Source organism: Limanda limanda, chromosome 23 (genome assembly GCF_963576545.1).
Source record: "Limanda limanda chromosome 23, fLimLim1.1, whole genome shotgun sequence".
Classification (NCBI taxonomy): domain Eukaryota; kingdom Metazoa; phylum Chordata; class Actinopteri; order Pleuronectiformes; family Pleuronectidae; genus Limanda; species Limanda limanda.
Window position 1 is genome coordinate 10,442,347 of NC_083658.1, and position 19,308 is coordinate 10,461,654.

Here is a 19,308-nt window from a genome sequence, read left to right on the forward strand (position 1 = left end):
ACTAAAAGCACAGGAGAACATCGTATATAAGAGATTTACTACCAATCCATCGTCATATAGCAACATAATAAAGTGAAAGTGAGACAAAAGGGAGCAGTAGTTTAATTCACTGGTGTCCAACCTTATGACCTACTGTCCCCTTCAATCCAATAAACTTCTGAGTGACCCCTCATCGAAATACAGGCCTGGATGATTTGTTTCAACCTCTCTCTGACAGTAGGGGTGGGATTCACACTGGATTTATATGGCTCAATGTTGTCATTGTTACGGCATCATATTATACCAACCTGTCACAGAGTCTGACACTCAGGTGCTTTACGGTGTAGCGTATGTTTTATCAAACATGTCGGAGAAGAATGAGTCTGAAACATTAATCTGCCATTGTGTGTGCGTGTGTGTATGTGTGTGTGGCACATGCAGAGCTTGAACTGAGTGGTATGAATATTAAAATTGTCCTCTTGTGATAGCGCAACCTCATTAGAATGTAGCGGGCACTGTGGATGAATGTGTGTGTGTGTGTGTGTGTGTGTGTGAGGGAGGGTAGGTGTAATGTGAGCTGTCGCCCCTGCTGTTCCAGGGCTGATAAATTGACACCGAGGTCCATGTGCTGCTTGAATACTGATGTATGTTTGTGTGTGTGTGTGTGTGTGCAAGTTTATGTGTGTATCTGAGTGTGTGTGTCCGACAGAGAAGGGGACAAAGAAAGTGAAAGGAGAAGGAAAACATCCCGTACCTGAGTAAGCATCTCCTGTTCGTGCAGGAGCAGCAGTTTGCTGCCAGATCCCTCCACCCTCTGCTCAAACATGAGGGAGAAGTGCTCAATGCATTTGATGGACAGCTTCTCCTGCAGGGTCAGGATCACATCCTGAGAGAGAGAGAGAGAGAGAGAGAGAGAGAGAGAGAGAGAGAGAGAGAGAGAGAGAGAGAGAGAGAGAGAGAGAGAGAGAGAGAGAGAGAGAGAGAGAGAGAGAGAGAGAGAGAGAGAGAGAGAGAGAGAGAGAGAGAGAGAGAGAGAGAGAGAGAGAGAGAGAGAGAGACAAAAACATTCATAAAAACAGTTGTAGTGTTGACATTTTTTTTACCAAGAGGAAATAATGCTAGTCGAACAAAACAAGGCAGAACATGACTTTTAGTCAAATTCTTCAGCGAGTAACAGACCTGCCAGTCTTTTGATCACTTACATTATACTTTTTTCAGCAGAAAACCAAAGTTTACAGATATTTAGCAGCAACATGTTTGAATTCAAAAAACGTTCTGCATAGCAACTGCCTTCTCCTGGTTGAAACTCGGCTTTTGCAATTGAATTTGGCTGATCTGGAGGCAGGTGATGTATCTGTTGACATAACCAGGGAGGGGCTGTGTATCACTTTTGATTTGTTGGAAATTTTAGATTTAAGAACAACAAATATCTTGAGACAGCCTCCAATCCTTCTTGCACTTGCATCGCCTCGGCTACGAGAGCTCCGGCTTTGGATGCAACAGGGTTTGGAGGCAGCATCTTGAACTGATCCTGCTCGTGGTCCTCCACCACACTACAGCCCACTTCAGGGGATTCTTGAGGGGATGATTCCTCCACTTCAGAAGAGCCCTCTGTGGCAGAAATTGTGATTCTGTGCCGCCTCAGCCCCCTGGGCCAGTTTTCAGCATTTTTTTTTACCTCTTTAACTTTATGAAGAAAATGAAGTTTGCATTTCCCCAATAAAAACGAGAGCATGCTCTGCTTGAACGAGGTGCTCGAACAAATGGAACTCGAGAAGTGATTGAATTTCATGGTCCGTGCGGTGTGTATCAAGACAGACGCTAATTTGCATTCCAAATGAATTTCTCTCTTTGTAATCATAGATACTGCAGCGACTGCTAATTTTCTTGAGCGTGCCTTAAGGGGTGGAGCACACACACACACAGACACACATATCCACAGACACACAAACCTTGATCGAGGTACTGCTGTCAAAGCGAAAAGACTTTGTCTGCCCGTTCTCCAGGTAGACCTTCAGGACATTTGGCATGAACAGAAGAGAATTGTCCTTCACCAGGTTCTGCGGAGGAGGAAAGTGATCGGTCTTTTCATCCTGAGCGTTAATGGTCACGAGAACAGAAAACAGGTGAAGTGTTTAATGCCTGAAACAAATTGCAATAATCAGAAAAGTGTCATGTTGCAACACCATTTTACAATTGAAATCATCTATACGCTGCATTGAATTGTCTGACTTATGTGGTAAGTTGCCACCATCTGGCATCCTCTATATAGGTCATACATAAGAGTGCGTGTGTGTGTGTGTGTGAGTGTGTGGTACTGACTGGAACCTGGCCGTTTATAATGACCTCCTCTGCAAAGCGCACTTTGACCGGATTGGACTTGAGCATGGCTTTTTTGGCTGCACTGATGAACGCTGATTTAGGGGACTAGGAGGCGTCCGTCCAAAAAGAGAGACGTAGAGAGAGAGAGAGAGAGAGAGAGAGAGAGAGCGAGAGGAAGAAAGAGACAGACAGATGGAGGGGGAGAGATAAAGAGAAGCATAAACACACGGTCAAATCAAGAGGAAAGAAAACTGGTTCCGGCACATTAAGTCGACATGGAAACATTTAAAATTGATGAAGACATCAACTTGAATTTCCTGACATAGACGAAAAGCAAACAGGGTGTGAACAATATAATTAAATATATCATATTTTATTGTATTTGCATGCATGATGCAGGATGAATTCATTTAGATGGAGGAATGCAGAGTCATTGTTTCTTCCCCTCTAAAGGAAAAGACTGGTGTGAAACAATCAGAACCAAAAAAGTGACACGTCATCTCGAATTATTTAGCAATTAGATTAACAGTATTTACACTAAGGCTCCCTATTGATTGGATTGCCAACAAACTACAATTCACTTGACAACAGTTGACACACCCACTTCAAGGTCCAATTTGTGGTTGTGCCATGCCGATTCTTTCGATCCGATCAAGTCACATGATCTCCTACAACTTCCTGACCTTGGAAACGACTGCTGCCTGGCAAGCTCAATCTGCTAATGAGTATCATGGGACATAACAGAACACTCTAAACATGTCTACCGCCACCGGTGTGTTTAATAGTTGTTGGACGGCACTGGAGCTCAATGGCACGGAGAAGAAAAGATATAAAAAGTTATTTGAAATATGTCAGTAGGATACATTCATTGCTGGACTGGGCTGTTTAATGGGATTTGTCTTAAAATGCAGGAGAGACAAGGGCAGACAGCCATTGTCCTTTATGGAGAAACACATATTTTGCAGGATAATGGTTGTGAGATTATGAATGAACGACAGCAATAACAACATACTGGGGGATATTACTCATTATCATCACGTTCTTTTTCTGAATTATATTTAGGTATCATCTGTGAAATGAAGATAAATAGGGAAAAATAAACAAAAAAGAGGAAGAGAACCAAATAATCCTCGTCTCAGATTTCAAATTTCAGCGTTATGGTCACTTTGTGAATAAGGGTCTCATAGATAAACGGTGTGGGCTTTATAGATAATTGGCAAACTTTTTGGAGGAAACCTGGTCTTGTTAGGAGAGACGGCGTTCATCCCACTTGGGATGGAGCAGCTCTCTTATCTAAGAATATTACTAAGTCTATCACATGACAACCCAGAGTTGGGACCAGGAAGCAGAGCTGCAGTGCTAATCACTTCTCTGCGCTCCCTCTGGATCAGTCACCCAACCGCATAGAGACTGTCTCTGTCTACCGTCCGATTCAATTATTTAAATTAAACAATAACAGAGCGAGAACTCACAATAATCTTATACAAATTAACACAACCTCTGGAACAACACAGGAAACTAAGACTTTCAAATGTGGTCTTTTAAACATTAGATCACTGTCCTCAAAGGCTATTTTAGTTAATGAACTAGTCTCAGACTACAATATAGATGTAATGTCCCTTACTGAGACGTGGCTGCATCCTGATGAATATGTCAGTTTGAATGAATCTACTCCCCCCAGTCATATAAATTCACACGTTCCCAGGGAACTCGGGCGAGGAGGTGGAGTTGCTGCTATTTTTAACTCCAGTCTATCAATTAATCCTAAACCTAAACTTAGCTACAACTCATTTGAATGTCTTGTTCTTAATCTTCCACGTCAATCCAGGAAACACCAACAGCCAATCATATTTGCTGTAGTTTATCGTGCTCCTGGGGCTTATACTGAATTTCTAACAGAATTCCCTGAGTTTTTATCAAACCTAGTCCTAAAGACAGATAAAATTATTATTGTTGGTGACTTTAATATTCATGTTGACAATAATAAAGATAGCCTGAGCGTAGCATTTATTTCAATACTAGACTCAATTGGTTTTAGTCAGTGTGTGCATCAACCTACTCATTGTTGTAACCACACACTTGACCTTGTGTTATCATACGGTGTCAAAATTGAACATTTAACAGTACTTCCGCGCAATCCAGTACTATCAGACCATAATTTAATAACCTTCGATTTTTCACTATCTGAATATATGCCACTAATAAAAAACTCATTTTCTAGATGTCTACCTGATAGTGCTGTAGCTAAATTTAAGGAAATAATTCCGATTACATTTAAACCCGTATTATCCGTCGACATAAACAACAAATTCTTTAAAAACCCGAGCTCTATTGAGATTGACCACCTCGTAGATAGCTCTGCAGACTCATTACGATTAACATTAGACTCAATAGCGCCTCTAAAAAAGAAATGTGTAAAACATAGTAAATTAGCTCCGTGGTATAATTCCAAGACACATGAGTTGAAACAAATATCAAGAAAATTAGAAAGGAAGTGGCGCTCCAGCAACAGTGTTGAAAATCTCCTAGACTGGAAGAGTAGTGTTACAGAATATAAAAAGGCTCTCCACAAAGCAAGAGCTGCCTATTACTCAAAACTAATAGAAGAGAATAAAAACAACCCCAGGTTTCTCTTCAGCACTGTAGCCAGGCTGACAGAGAGTCACACCTCCACCGAACCCAGTATTCCTCGATCCCTAAATTGCAATATCTTTATGACCTTTTTTAATGATAAAATTCTAACTATTAGAAATAAAATCAATCATCTCCTGCCCTCAATTGGCACTAATACCCTCCCAACAATAGAGATCTCAGAAACGGCTGAGAATCCTTCCCATTATTTAGACAGCTTCTCTCTGATCACCCGTGATCAGTTTACCAAAATAGTCTCAGGTTCTAAACCAACAACCTGTATTTTAGATCCGATTCCAACTAAATTACTTAAAGAAATTCTGCCCCTAATAGATAATTTGTTACTTAACACAATCAATCTGTCATTATCATCAGGTTATGTACCACAGTCTTTTAAAATAGCTGTAATCAAACCCCTACTCAAAAAACCCACCCTAGACCCAGAGGTTTTAGCAAATTACAGGCCAATATCTAATCTCCCCTTCCTATCTAAAATCTTAGAAAAAGTTGTAGCCAATCAGCTGTGTGAGTTTCTCCAGGAAAATAATATATATGAAGACTTTCAGTCTGGGTTTAGAACCAATCATAGCACAGAGACAGCCCTGGCAAAAGTCACTAATGACCTTCTAATAGCTTCAGATCAGGGACTTGTGTCTGTCCTCGTTCTGTTAGATCTCAGTGCAGCATTCGACACAATTGACCATCAAATTTTATTAGAGAGACTAAAACAGTTAATTAACATTAAAGGAACGGCCTTAAACTGGTTTAAATCTTATTTTGCTGATCGCTCCCAATTCGTTCAAATCAATGATGAGTCATCGGTGCGCACCAAAGTTAACCATGGTGTCCCACAGGGGTCTGTGCTCGGCCCAATTTTATTTTCATTATATATGCTTCCAATAGGAAACATTATCAGGACACACTCGGTAAATTTTCACTGTTATGCGGATGACACCCAGTTATATTTGTCAATAAAACCTGATCAAAGTAATCAATTAACTAAACTTCGAGCATGTCTCAAGGACATAAAAACCTGGATGACCCGCAATTTTCTCTTATTAAACTCAGATAAAACAGAGGTTATAATACTCGGCCCTAAACACCTTAGAGATACATTATCTAATGATATAGCTGCGCTAGATGACATTGCCCTTGCTTCCAATGACACAGTCAGGAACTTGGGAGTGATCTTCGATCCTGATTTGTCCTTTAATAGTCACTTAAAAGTAATTTCTAGGACCGCGTTTTTCCACTTGCGTAATATCTCAAAAATCAGACATGTCCTTTCGCAAAAAGATGCAGAAAAACTAGTCCACGCCTTTGTTACATCGAGACTGGACTATTGTAATTCATTATTATCGGGCTCCAGCAGCAAGTCGTTAAAGACTCTGCAGCTGGTCCAAAATGCCGCAGCACGTGTCCTGACGAGAACTAAGAAAAGAGAGCACATTTCTCCAGTATTAGCATCGCTACACTGGCTTCCTGTTAAATCTAGAATAGAATTTAAAATTCTCCTCCTCACCTTCAAGGCCCTTAATGATATGGCACCTCTTTACCTTAAAGAGATGTTAGTTCCATATCAACCTACTAGAGCACTCCGATCCCAGAACTCAGGTTTACTTGTTGTCCCTAAAGTCTCTAAAAGTAGAGTAGGAGCCAGAGCTTTTAGCCATCAAGCCCCACTGCTGTGGAATAATCTCTCACTTTCAGTTAGGGAGGCAGACACGCTCTGTTCGTTTAAAAGTAGACTCAAAACCTTCCTTTTTTATAAAGCTTATAGTTAGAGCTAATTTGTGCGATGTTCCAAATTTGATTAAATGGCAAAAACCCCTGATGATGCTAAGACGCACAGGGAATTTATGACACAAGACACACGGAGCTTCTCTTTCCTGCTTCTCCTTCCTTTTCTCCATATTTATCACATCAAGATAATTCTTATCTGATCAGTACATGTTACTAACTTGACCCCTTTTCCCGGAGTTTCTGTGCCTTAGCGCCCGCGGATGCAGGGCCACAGCTGTGGCCGCACCATGGATTATGATTGTGGATCGCGTGTCGGAGGTCGCAATGGTGGATCCAGTTCGGTGGATTCTGTATCGTGCCAGCTGATCGTCGTTGTAATGGAGGATCCTTTGTCGCGTTGGCATCGGATGATGAGGGACCACGACCGAGGCGGCAGCTGATAATGGATTCTAACTGGCGGCGGTGGACAATGACTGTGGATTATAGTGGATCCCATCCTGATGCTGGATCGTGGTCTTGCTGCTGGCCAGAGACTGTGATTGCAGCGGGACTGCCTGACACATAGTATTGAAAAATGTTTAGCCTAATGGATGCTGCTAAAAATCCTGATGATGTTTTCTTACACCTGACATCTATTGCACTTCTGTCCGTCCTGAGAGAGGGATCCCTCACATGTGGCTCTCTCTGAGGTTTCTACATATTTTTACCTGTGAAAAGGGTTTTTAGTAGTTTTTCCTTACTCTTGTTGAGGGTTAAGGACAGAGGATGTCACACAATGTTAAAGCCCCATGAGACGAATTGTTATTTGTGAATGTGGGCTATACAAATAAAACTTGATTGATTGATTGATAGATAAGAAACAATCCATGTGGCCTCTTCAAAAAATCCATTAAAAAGAGGGGATCTACTCACAGGATATGGTTGGACAACAGTCAACATGATGGATTCTTTGCAGCTCCTGAAACAAGAACACACGGCAACTCGAGTTGAGTCGACAACGTATCAGACAATCGCAACAAATGTATCAGACAATCGCGACAAACAACAAGAACTTGATTAGGTGCGGTGATGCGGAAATGAGAGCCTCTGGCAATCACAGCTCACAAGAAGAAACAGTTCCAACCACCACACACACGTACGTATCCACTCATTATTTCTGCATTAAATAAAATAAAGACCAGCAAACCGAAAAGTGATTTCAGTCATGGTGAGCTGTGTGCGTTGAATTAGCTCAATGCTAAACAATTTTGCTTATTAATTATGAACACTTCCTGCATTTTGTTTGTGTGATGAGCAGAAGTGTACGAGCTGTTAACTGAGCATTGAGCAGACGAGTGGAAAGCGTCACTGATCAGGGCGAAAACTCCATCGGAGCTTTACAGAGTTCTATGATATGAATGATAATAATGACAACACAGAAAGTTGGGTGCTCTTAACCTGCTAATTAAATGTTTTAAAACCGAAAAATAACTTAATTTGCAGTAATATCGAGCCTTACGGCAGAAATAAATCACCTCATACCACATTATGTTTTTAATGCTTTATTTTATATATAACTGATCCAAATTAGTAACTCCCAAAATAAGAGGTATCTTGGCATGCATGTGGTGAAATTCTGAGATTTATGCCTTTGAACAATTAATACCATTTAAATTACACAAAAGCACAAATCTCACTGATGACCATTTTCTCAGGCAACTTTGGTAACAAGTAATTCCAGGTAGAACCTTTGAATTAATTTTTTTCCCTTATAAAATGTAAGTATCACTAAGCTGCAGTGAAGGATTGTGGGTCAGGCCGACACCCAACTATTACGGCCGTCATTGATTCTGACAGAACACAGCGTCCCTCGTGTTTCTGTAGCTACCTGACGAGGTCGATGACTCGTTCTCTTGGAGCCGAGCTGACGGGCTCGTCGTTAATCATGATGATCTCATCGCCTGGCAACAGCCTCCCCTCCGATGGACCACCTACACGCACGCACGCACGCGCACACACACACACACACATGGATAAATAAAAGCAAACAAGTGGGAGTTGATCAAACTGCTGCTCGATCAAAGCAGCAGTGTTTCTGTCTGTCAGCGACGGTCCATGAATGAATCAGTGTGTGAATCCGTGTGTGTGCGATCGTGTGCATTTTGTGTTGCAAAGCAGATAATTTATAAACGTATCTACTTTGTTTGTGTGTTTGCCTCCTGCCATATGAAATATGTGTGTCACATACACTCCCTTCCCTGGCTCAGCCCTCTGAATAGAAAATTCACGAGTTCAGCCGTCTATTTGGGATTCAGCACTGATTGATTATTGAGGCTCCTAATCACTGTGTATGTCTGTGCAGCCACTGGAGCTGACAGTCATTTTGCAATCATCAAGAATAAACAATCCTTCCAGGAAACCATGAATTTGTGTTTTTTCCTGTCTTACGTGGGTCAATACTACTCACTTGTTCAATCATAGGCAGGAAGAGGCAACAGTCTGCATGGTCTCCCTCTAAACAGTTATTAGAGCAAGTGATTGCACTGATTAGCACAAATAATATCATAAGGAGGAATTAATGAATCCATCCTAGTAAGATGAAAATAAGCTAGCACAATGTGTTTTTCTTATTTAATTGTATTTAGATTGATGACATGACTGCTCACAAAAGTCAAAACGTCTCCCTAGTGGTTGGTTGCAGTATAGATCATAAATCCTGCCTCCTCCATGTTAGTGGACCAAACTAAAAAGTTAAAGTACAAGTCAAATACATTTTTCACAAAGATGGTTTTCACTTTAGGTATTTAATTTCTTATCACACTAATGCAGTTCTTATAGAGTGCAGCTCGGGCTGCAATTTTCAGTCCAAGTCCGAGTGAAAGCTAACGGAGCCTTACCCGAACCTGTCAGGCATTCTCTTTTTCGTCCGAACACTCCCCGAGCCACACATTTGACCCGAATACCAGCTTGTGCAGTTAAAAACCCAAACCCAAGCGACATTGTAAATGTGTTCAGGATATTTTGGCTTCATTTCTAGAAAGTGGGAGGCTACACTTGTAAATGGCAGCTTGGAACAGTGAATGTTACTAGAATACTCCGGCCCCAGATGGAGTATGGTGTATACCTATTGATTAGTTTAATTATATATATCACTAGCTACTATGCTAAGATCATTGGAAATATGAGATTCTTACTTTACTGACTTTAATTCAACAAGAAAATATAAATACAACTACATATCTTTGGGACCATTATGTAAAATATAGAATATAACCGACAGTACTATTCATACTTACAAATACATGTGTGAATGTCAGGTAACATGATGCTTCATTATTTATTCTGTCTAATATGTGATTAACAGGGAGTACAGGTTGAAACCCACCTGGCGTGACAGAGCGGACCACCACTGGTTTCTCACTGCCGGCCACAAATCCAAAGCCCAGGACCGGGTCCCGTCTCATCTCTACCAGGCGAGGGGCGGGGGGGACCCCATCCAGGTGAACCTCCTCCAGGGAGCTGCTCTGGGACACTTGGCTGGAAAACACAGCAAAGGAGGAATCCGGTAAGTAAAAATCAAAATGTCCATTTAGCCAAAGAGATAAGGCAAACAAGGACATCATACAGAGGACTTTGATTCACTTACAGAGCAGTTCAGACTGTTGGCTGCCGAGTGCCGACTGAGACAGAGTGACGGACAGTGACTCAGCAAATAGTGAAAGAAGAGGACACGTTGCTGGTAATACGCACAATGACTGTTTCAGAGATCAAACCTGTCGTACGGGCTGAATGTGAATAAATTGCACATTAAAATCCGATCAATGACTTCATTCCTACAGTCAAAAATTGTTTTAACCTGGGTAGATATCATTAAACTTGGAATGAATGATGCGTCACCTGTTCATAAATCACAGTCCTGGCTGGGGTTCGGCCATTAGCACAACATTTTACGCTTAAGAGCCAGGTCCTGCATTAATGGGATGCCTGGAATTTTAAATCTGGGAATGATTTGCCTCCCTAGTCTGGGGCCTATTCACAATCGGGAAGTCTATTTTACCAATTTTTTTCTGCAGCATCTCATGTATCTGTCTCTTCATGTGACGGCAACCGACATTTGGTGCAACGTCAAAGCAGGTTAGGTTTCAAATGGTCCTTTTCTCCGCCTTACTGCAAGTCACTTAGGATGAGAGCACCACTAAAGTGTAAATGCACCGTATTAGATTACAGTGAGATACTGAGAATGCAGAGTGCCCGTTAATTAAGAGGTGAAATACACTTTCGGCGGGGTTAACTCGTTCTCTGTCTGTCTCCATTTCTCCCACCCTCCCTCTTTCACGGCTTAAAAAGCTTCCCTGGCAGCCGTCGCTTCCTCCCTGCACATAAAGTCCTGTGCAGGGTTCCTATTGTTACCTGGCCAACATCCTCTCCATCTCCGACTGCCTTGGCCGTCCATATGGTGGAGCATGTGAATTTCCTGCCTCATCCATCCTTTCCTCTACACCAGGGGTTTTCAACTGGTTTTGTCCCAGGGACCACCATTCTGACTAGACACCATTTGGTTTTCCATGTTGGTTTTATTTAAAAACCTTAAACAAATCTAGATATATCTACTTAAAAACCTCGAACAAATCTAGAAAAATCTGTGAAAAAAACACAAAAACGGTTGATTTTCATTGCTTAAGAGTTGAAAATGAATGCAATTTTTAGTTGTACCGCATCTCAGAAACATATGTACATCAATATATAACGTTCATGACTTAAGTGTACTGACATGTAGCTGACATGTTGAGAGAACGTTAAAGTAACGGTGATCAATAACAATCAACAGAAACTGGGGCTACAACTGAAGAGGGAAGATGACAAAGTAATGCAGAATATGTCACACATAATAATTATACAATATCACACAAACAATTGAGGCCTACCTAAGCTTTACCTCATGATCACCAGCACCTTTATATTATTTTAGACATATTTTTCTTATTTTAGATATTTTTCACGATATTCAAGCGTAATCTGGTAATGTGTTGAAATATCAAAGCGAATTTCGCGGACCCCCTGCAATGCCGTCACGGACCACCAGGGGGCTGCGGACCCCCGGTTTAAAACCCCTGCTCTACACGGTCACAGATGTTTTCTATTTTTCGGCAAACATTGGTGGAACTGTGTGGCACTGTGGGATTGTGGCACCGCTCACTAAAATAGGAACTTTCTCAGATTAACAAATGACCTGTTTTTGTAGTACAAATATACCTGAAGCTTTATATCCAGCCCAGTGATGATGAAGAATGTTCCAACCATACGGGATGCAACTTCATCTCCAACCAATCCGGATCAGTCTCAATCTCCGCCCCCACCTCCCACCTTTTCTGCCCCTTGCGCTTTGTCATTCTCTCGCCCTCATTATCGCGCGGGTCTGCATTGTACATACGGAAAATCTCAAACTAAATCTGTCTGTAATGAAGCATGTTCCAATCGGGGATGCAGGCTCATCTTCCCTGTCAGGGTCGGCGGGGTTTAATCCCGCATGGAGGGCAGCGCGTGGATGTCAGAGGGTCAGTGGAAAGCTGACAACAAAAGGTCAAATGCAATAGGGCACGTGCCACGCTAAATTCAAACTGATGCCACATGCTCAGGTCCAAAATCACCAGTAAATAATCACATTTTTATTATTATAACACTTCCCTGATTTTAAAGAGGTGGTTTAAGACGTTTAAGACTACTTATTTTCATCCATAAGTGCAAATATAGTAAGACATAGCCTCTATTTGCTGTCTCAAAAAAGATTTGTAATACAAATCCCTGATGTTTATGGAGAAGGAAGTCATTTTGGACAAAAGTACTTTTTAAATTACTTTAATCTGATTTAAATAGAGTCCTGATGACTGGTATTTTGTCTCACTGTCAGTTTCTTCACTGATATCCTCAAAACATGTACAATATCATGATACATTTGAATATTTCTAGCCATGTTAAAAGCAGTGCTAGAGAACGGTGGTCAAGCAGCACTAAGCCCTCAGAAACCTGCTGGGTAGAGATACAGTTAAATAAATCATTGGCTTTTTACTCACTCACTTTCCGTCTCTATTTGTTCTTACTTTACTTGTCTGACAGGGACACTCCATCACCAACTCAAAAGCAAAAAGCTTCTCTCTGGGAACAAAGCCGCATAGCCACAACTGTCATCTTCCTTATATTTGACTCCCCCGTCGTGAGGAGGTGGGGGAGAGAATGTAATGGATGGGGTTACAGGGATGTGGAAAGGAAAGGGGCAGAAAAGGCAAGAGTTTAAAAAAAGGGTATTAAAAGGAGAAGAAAGATGACAATGTTTGATTACATATGAAGTAATATGATAGCTGATTAGCATTCCAGAGCTTTTAGGAGCCCCACATCAACCTACGAGATATAATGCATTAGTGATAAGCAAGGAGGGGAAATGCAGGAGCAGGAGGAGCAGGACATTAAGGGGTTAAGAGAAGAGACCGGAGAGAAAATAATGAAAAAACAAATAGAGAGAAAAGATAACGAGAGGAAATATAAGGAAGGGGTTTCACTGAGAACTGGAAGAAAGACCAGACTTGTCTTGCAATCTGAGGGGTGGAATTTTCGATTTCCACCATAAAAGAACAATAATGGCAACTTCAGGGATGGCGGGGCTGAAACCATCTCTGTTCTTCAGAAGTCTTCACTGAAAGCATGTTAACCAGTGTTCACATGGAATAGGATTCACTGTGCATGATGTTGTCTCTGCGGAGCCTCTGCAACAGTTCAACGAAGCATTTGCATGTTTGCCTGGCGAGAGGTTTTTGTTTCCTGCGTCATGAGAAATCTACACAGACATGCAGGTTGAATGCAAAATGACCTGGCCACACAAGAATAGGGCTTTTGGAACCAAGTGGGGGCTTGAGGTTGTGTCTAGCTCATCTTCCATCCTGGCACATATTTAACTGGCCACATTTTAAATGCATTTGACCCTTGGATTATTCTTCCAAGGGTTTATATTATATATTTGTTTATTGTCCATTCTGGACATGTACACATCTAAACGCACTGTTTTCACATTCTGCACGTAATTGTGTCCGTACAAATTTCCAATGTCCGTTCACTTCTCACGTGTGTATTTGGATTTCAAGGCACGATTCTCATTTCATAACGTGCCGGGACGACTGATTTGATGCCTGAAGTCAGTTCTTGCTGTGTCATGATAACCTAAACAGGAATCTGGAATCATTAGAGATCTGCCCGATGAGGGCTAATCACTACGGATCAAACTGATTTACATCCACGCTGCAATTTTCCAGTGGTCAACCGTGATGTAACCAGATATGACGGTTGAAACTCGAGGTATTTGCATGATTGTGCGTGAAGAGATTGCTTGTGATTGTGTTCATGCATACTTGGTTAGGCAATCCCGTCCATCCCTGGTGCTGTTCATGCTGTCCCAGCTGTAAGGCGGGCCCTGCAGCCCACCCCATGAGCCAGGGGGCGGCCAGCCCGACGTTTTGTTCTTATGGCTGAAAAACAAGAAAAAAAGGTAAAGTCAGTGATATTGCCTCTGACCCTGAATCTTAGGATTCTGTGGAAGGGTTTTGTCGTTGAACGGGACAATCTACAGAGCATTACTCAAACACCACAATAAATGTAGCTACATACTTCAATCTGTCTACAGAAATACATAATTGAAGAGAAGAATCAAATGTGAATTTATAAAGCTCCCCCCACCTCACTCTAAATAAATAAAGATACCCAGAGACACTTTGCACAGCTCTGGTTAGATTACTCTCCCTCTTGTGGGAGATAGCACTGCTTAGTGCAATCGACCACAGTCGAATGATGGCTCGTTGGCTCCGTAGATAGGCAATCAACGGCCGCGTGTACGGTCAGTTGCTCTGCAGAATTGTATGTTTGAGCGCGGCGAGGGAAAGCACCGATGTGACAGCTGATTCGCTTAATGCAGATTGCGGTAACAATGTGATTGAGGATCTCCGGAGAGCGAAGAAAGAGAGAGAGGCAGAGGAAGATGGGAAAGTCCAGTTTGGCTCCTGAGCAGGAATTACGGGAAAATGTTGGGATTTAAACAGATGATCTGTGCTGAGTAAATACAAAAGGAGGAGCGAGCGAGACTATCGTGACTACATCAACTTTGCAGCTTGTTGGAGTCACAGCGGGTCAGGGCGATGGTGAGAGCAGAGCTTGCTGTAATATCTGTGATGCGAAATGCAAATCTGTACAGGGGAAGCGCAACCGACCTGATGAACCACCTGGTCAAACACAGAATATACCGAAGGGCTTAGGAGTGTTCCATGTTTTAATGTCACCCACAGGAGCTGCAGCTAATGCTAGCATGACTGGAACCAGCACCAAAGAAGCTGAACCCTCCATGGATAATGGACACATAAAGTGGGGCATCGTCGACATCTAGAAGTACTTAAATATTATAATATACACTATGTAAGCACTGCAGTAGATTACAACAGAAAAGTGGTTAAACAAAATGTAACATTGGGTTCAAGTACCATACTCCAGCTACCGTATCGTTTCAAAGGTTAATGCTGCCTGACTCTAGTGACTAATTATGCACGGGTCATAAGGTGCTTATTCCATAAATCTCCACAGAAATAATCAGAAATGCAACAGATGTTCATGAACCCAGAGGAATGCAGCTGCTTTTAAGCAACGGGCCGACGCACTTCTTTGTTTGATTTATCTTTAGGGGCTTTCGTCCCACAGCCATAAACCGCCAAGACCCTACTTTATTGTTCTGACCTTAAATCTGTTGCAACAAGCTGATGCATAGTTACAGTAATAATGAAATGATAAACGGGTTTTCAATGCCAAAAAACAGACGGATATTCTATTACACAGCAGAAGCACAAGTTACAACATCAGCACTTTGACCTTTGAACACTGATAGAGTCAAAGACCCAAATAAGTTGTCATCACGCACAACACAAATTCAAAAAATAGGTTAAAAAATGCATACTAGATGAGGACGTCATCGCCGAAAGAATCCAGCTGATCCACTCCCATATTGTGCTGTGGATGGGTTGAATACATCAGTAAGTCATAGCTTACAGTGTGTGAGAATGAAAACCGTCCGTCAATGCTTCAGTTAGAACCGACTGCAAGGGGAAAAAAAAACAAACAGCCGATACTGAAGTCCTCCCGAGAAGCAATAGATCCATTTCAACACTCCGGGCTTTCCACTTCCACTGCTCTCGAGTCAGTTGCCGTCGGACTCCTGTGTTCCCACTGATCTCCAGTCATCCGAAAGAAAAACAGATTCGCCGCCACCTCAGAATCACAATCAGAGGCTCTCGTGTTCAAATTATACAGAAGCCGCGGTGTTACCGGCTGTGCGGATCTCCAGATTGTAGCCCGACATTCATCTGTGTTTCTCATTGTGCTGCTGCAGAGAGCAGCTTTGGTCCGAACTAAACTAAACTGCCGTGGCCTCGCCTCCTTTATCCCATAATCCCTCTCATCACAGAGAAAACAAATCCACGCTGTGTGTGTGTGTGTGTGTGTGTGTGAGTATGAGTATTTGTGTGTGTACAAGAGAGAGAGAGAGAGAAAATGAGAGGAACTGTGCGCAACTGTGCATGTATATGGGAGGATGGGAGGGTGTGTGTGTGTGTGTGTGTGTGTGTGTGTGTGTGGAGTAAGAGGATTTTAGAGAGCAACATCGCGTATGGAAACAGCGCTCCATCTCAGTGATGGAGACTCACAGCAGGAAGAAGAAACTGCCTCTTAAGGCTCACCTCGATGGCATTAATATTTCACTCTTCACTTCTGATCTTCCACCAGAACAAAGTATTTTCTTTGACCTAAATGGCAACATCAGGAATGAGGGTCTACACCAAATACTGTGCCATCCTGGAGATGCTGAGATATTTCAGTGGTTAAGGGTGACAACTGACCAGTTGTTAGCACGATAAAGTCATGAGGACCACCAAGGCAATTTCCTGTATGTGTAAATATACTTGGCAATTAAAATAATTCAGATTTGTCTGATTTTGAGGACTCATCCTCTTGGGGCCAGGAATATCTTGACCAAATTATATGACAACACATATTTTGGGATAAAAGCAAACATGTAATGCAAAGTCATAGGATAACCAGTTTTTGTATACATCCTCTGGGTACTGGGAATGTCTGTAGCAAATGTCCAGGCATTGGCACATCCCAACACAAAGTGCTCTTGGTGGAAATATAACCTCTGACTTCACATTTTGAAAGTTGCCTCCTCGATGAACTATGCAGCAGTTTCTGCCCAAGTGCTCTAACACAAATTTACAGCATCGACACAGGGTTTTTCTGCTTGTTTTCCTCTTGTTTGAAACATTTCCTTTCAACATACCAGGAACCCAATATATGCATCGAAAGGCAGCGGCCGGGAGTCTGGTTCTTCGGGTTGTCTTTGCTGAAAAGGCCAGAGTATTGACTACAACGCGTGCCTTTTCACTCTCTTTCAAACATATCAATTCATGCACCACAACAAAAACAGACACTCAACAATCAGGTGAATGCTTATAACATTGTTTGGGCATGAGGTTAAGGCAACAGCAGGATGACACCAATGGATTGATAAATGTAAACTAATTTGAAAATGTACTATAATCTGAAATTGTATCTATTATTTTAAACAGATGTATAGAGTCTCTGGATTATTTTAATATATGCTAGATTGTAAAGAGGAATCTAAAGCCATGCTAGTGATTCCCTATGAGGCACAGTTATAGCAGGGCTTAAACTCTAAAATACAAGAGGAGCAACATGCTCCCATCTTTAAATATTACATTTCTCACTTATGGTCTTCTGCAAGTCATTTTCTGCACTAAAATGTGGTATTTTATGTGCCAACATTGCACAAAATGATGATGGTAATACAATAAACCAAATTACTTTCTCTGTAGTTAGTTTCTCTCTTAATTACAAATGGACCACTGGTGACTCTGAGAAAAAAGTCTAAAGATAATCTCAACCCTTGGGCTTTATGGTGGGCTAATGACCTGTGGCTACTGGGGGCAAAAAACTATTTTAGGGGATTTTTGCCATTAGTATTCTGTATGTAAGCTTCAAGCAAACCAAAGTGGAGTTTATTTTTGACTAAATTAAAATCCTGAAGCTTGTTTTCCCCATAAATCCTTTCCAGCCAGATTGATTAATCCTATACTTCACAGGCCGCTGTTATTGATACTGATCCTCCCCATCTTTTCATTTGGCTGTTTAAAACACAAATAAAAGAGCTGTAATCACATCATTGAGCGAAGAGGCATCACCTCTTGCATTTAGTCATTGTGTGAGAGGCAGAGAATATCTCAGCACTCGGTGGCTCACGTCCGTCCATACTTGGTAACAAGGAAGGTGGTAACTGGAGCCTGTCAGGTTGTTTTTTCGCTGCATCATGTGTCACAGCTGGCACAGACCCGGCCGCTCGGCTCCCACACCCCCCCTCAGCAGGGACGCATCTAAACGTTCTCATTTCTAATACACTGCAGCTTGGATTTGGAGTGGTATCGCCCAGTTAAGTAATCCATCGCTGGGTTCAGCCATGGTAATATATATAAATATATATATATAGTACCACATACACATGAGTTCAACATGTGATGGTCCATCAGAGTAGATTATAATCTCAATTACATTTCCGCAGTAAATATGATTGTGGTGGCTTTGGCAGAGAATTCAGCGACTGGTAAGCTAATAGAAATAGCTTTATACATTTATGTCCTCTGATAACAGAGCAGAGCAGGGGACGGGTGTATTGTCCTAATCATGCACACAAATTAATAATTCCTGCGTTTGAATTAATGAGTGACTGAAGCAACCGCTATTACAGGTTGTCATGACGACTCAGGTCAGTTGGAACATGTTAGCAGTAGGCTGGACACTTTGAATGTATTTGGCTACAAATACATATCAATATCTTGAGGTTACTGCGTCCCTTACATTTGTCATTTGTCATATGAGACACCTCTGTTGAAATAACAGCTACCAGGCCACAAACTGTGTAATCTAAACAATCCACTCGAGTTGCAATTTTGATCTCTCCTTTCCTGTTGTTACTGAAATTCAGTGCAGAGTTTTTCAAATATGTACTACTCATCCTCAAATATCTTGTTGTAGGAACCGGTTTGTGGGTCAGAGTTTAACTTTTAACATTTTAACACTGAAAAGTAATAAGATGCATTCATGAACACCGTTGCTGAATTGCACCTTGGCCCCTCCTGGGTGATAAGCCCCTGAGACTGAGCTAAGAAGCACGAAGGTCGATGTCCATTTTCTCACACTGACTCACTGCTGACTTGCAATTCTGAATTACCTGATACGGAAATTCTAAAAAAAAGAGATTATTAACTTCAAAGTTTCAGCATAATCACTAAAACTGCTTGTGCATGTAACGAGCGCCGTGGAACTCATCTCGCTCCACCTTACGCCACGAACTGATCATTCACACCTCACAGTTAACCAGTCAGGAGAAATGAATCAGCAAGAGTTCTAATTAGACCTTAAAGCCATTTATCAAGTATTCAAGCAGAGATGATCATGTAATTTAAGTATCTTGTCAAATGCCAGGCTCTGCTGCTTCTCTGGGACATTTTGATGGATTTGTGTTATTTTTTCCGCTGTCCATTTTGTTGTTATTTCACC

At 41.7% G+C, this 19,308-nt stretch overlaps 1 protein-coding gene across 1 annotated transcript in view; it reads right to left on the minus strand.

The window, feature by feature from the left end:
• Window positions 1–19,308, minus strand: part of LOC132997024 (FERM and PDZ domain-containing protein 4-like) — a 66,315-nt gene that overhangs the window by 9,474 nt on the left and 37,533 nt on the right. Inside the window, exons 2-8 of the mRNA XM_061067395.1 lie at window positions 14,052–14,168; window positions 10,040–10,191; window positions 8,543–8,645; window positions 7,588–7,633; window positions 2,302–2,406; window positions 1,932–2,039; window positions 734–865 (exon numbers count right to left, since the gene is read on the minus strand). Coding sequence (XP_060923378.1) covers window positions 734–865; window positions 1,932–2,039; window positions 2,302–2,406; window positions 7,588–7,633; window positions 8,543–8,645; window positions 10,040–10,191; window positions 14,052–14,168 — 763 coding nt within the window. The remainder of the gene's footprint in view (window positions 1–733; window positions 866–1,931; window positions 2,040–2,301; window positions 2,407–7,587; window positions 7,634–8,542; window positions 8,646–10,039; window positions 10,192–14,051; window positions 14,169–19,308) is intronic.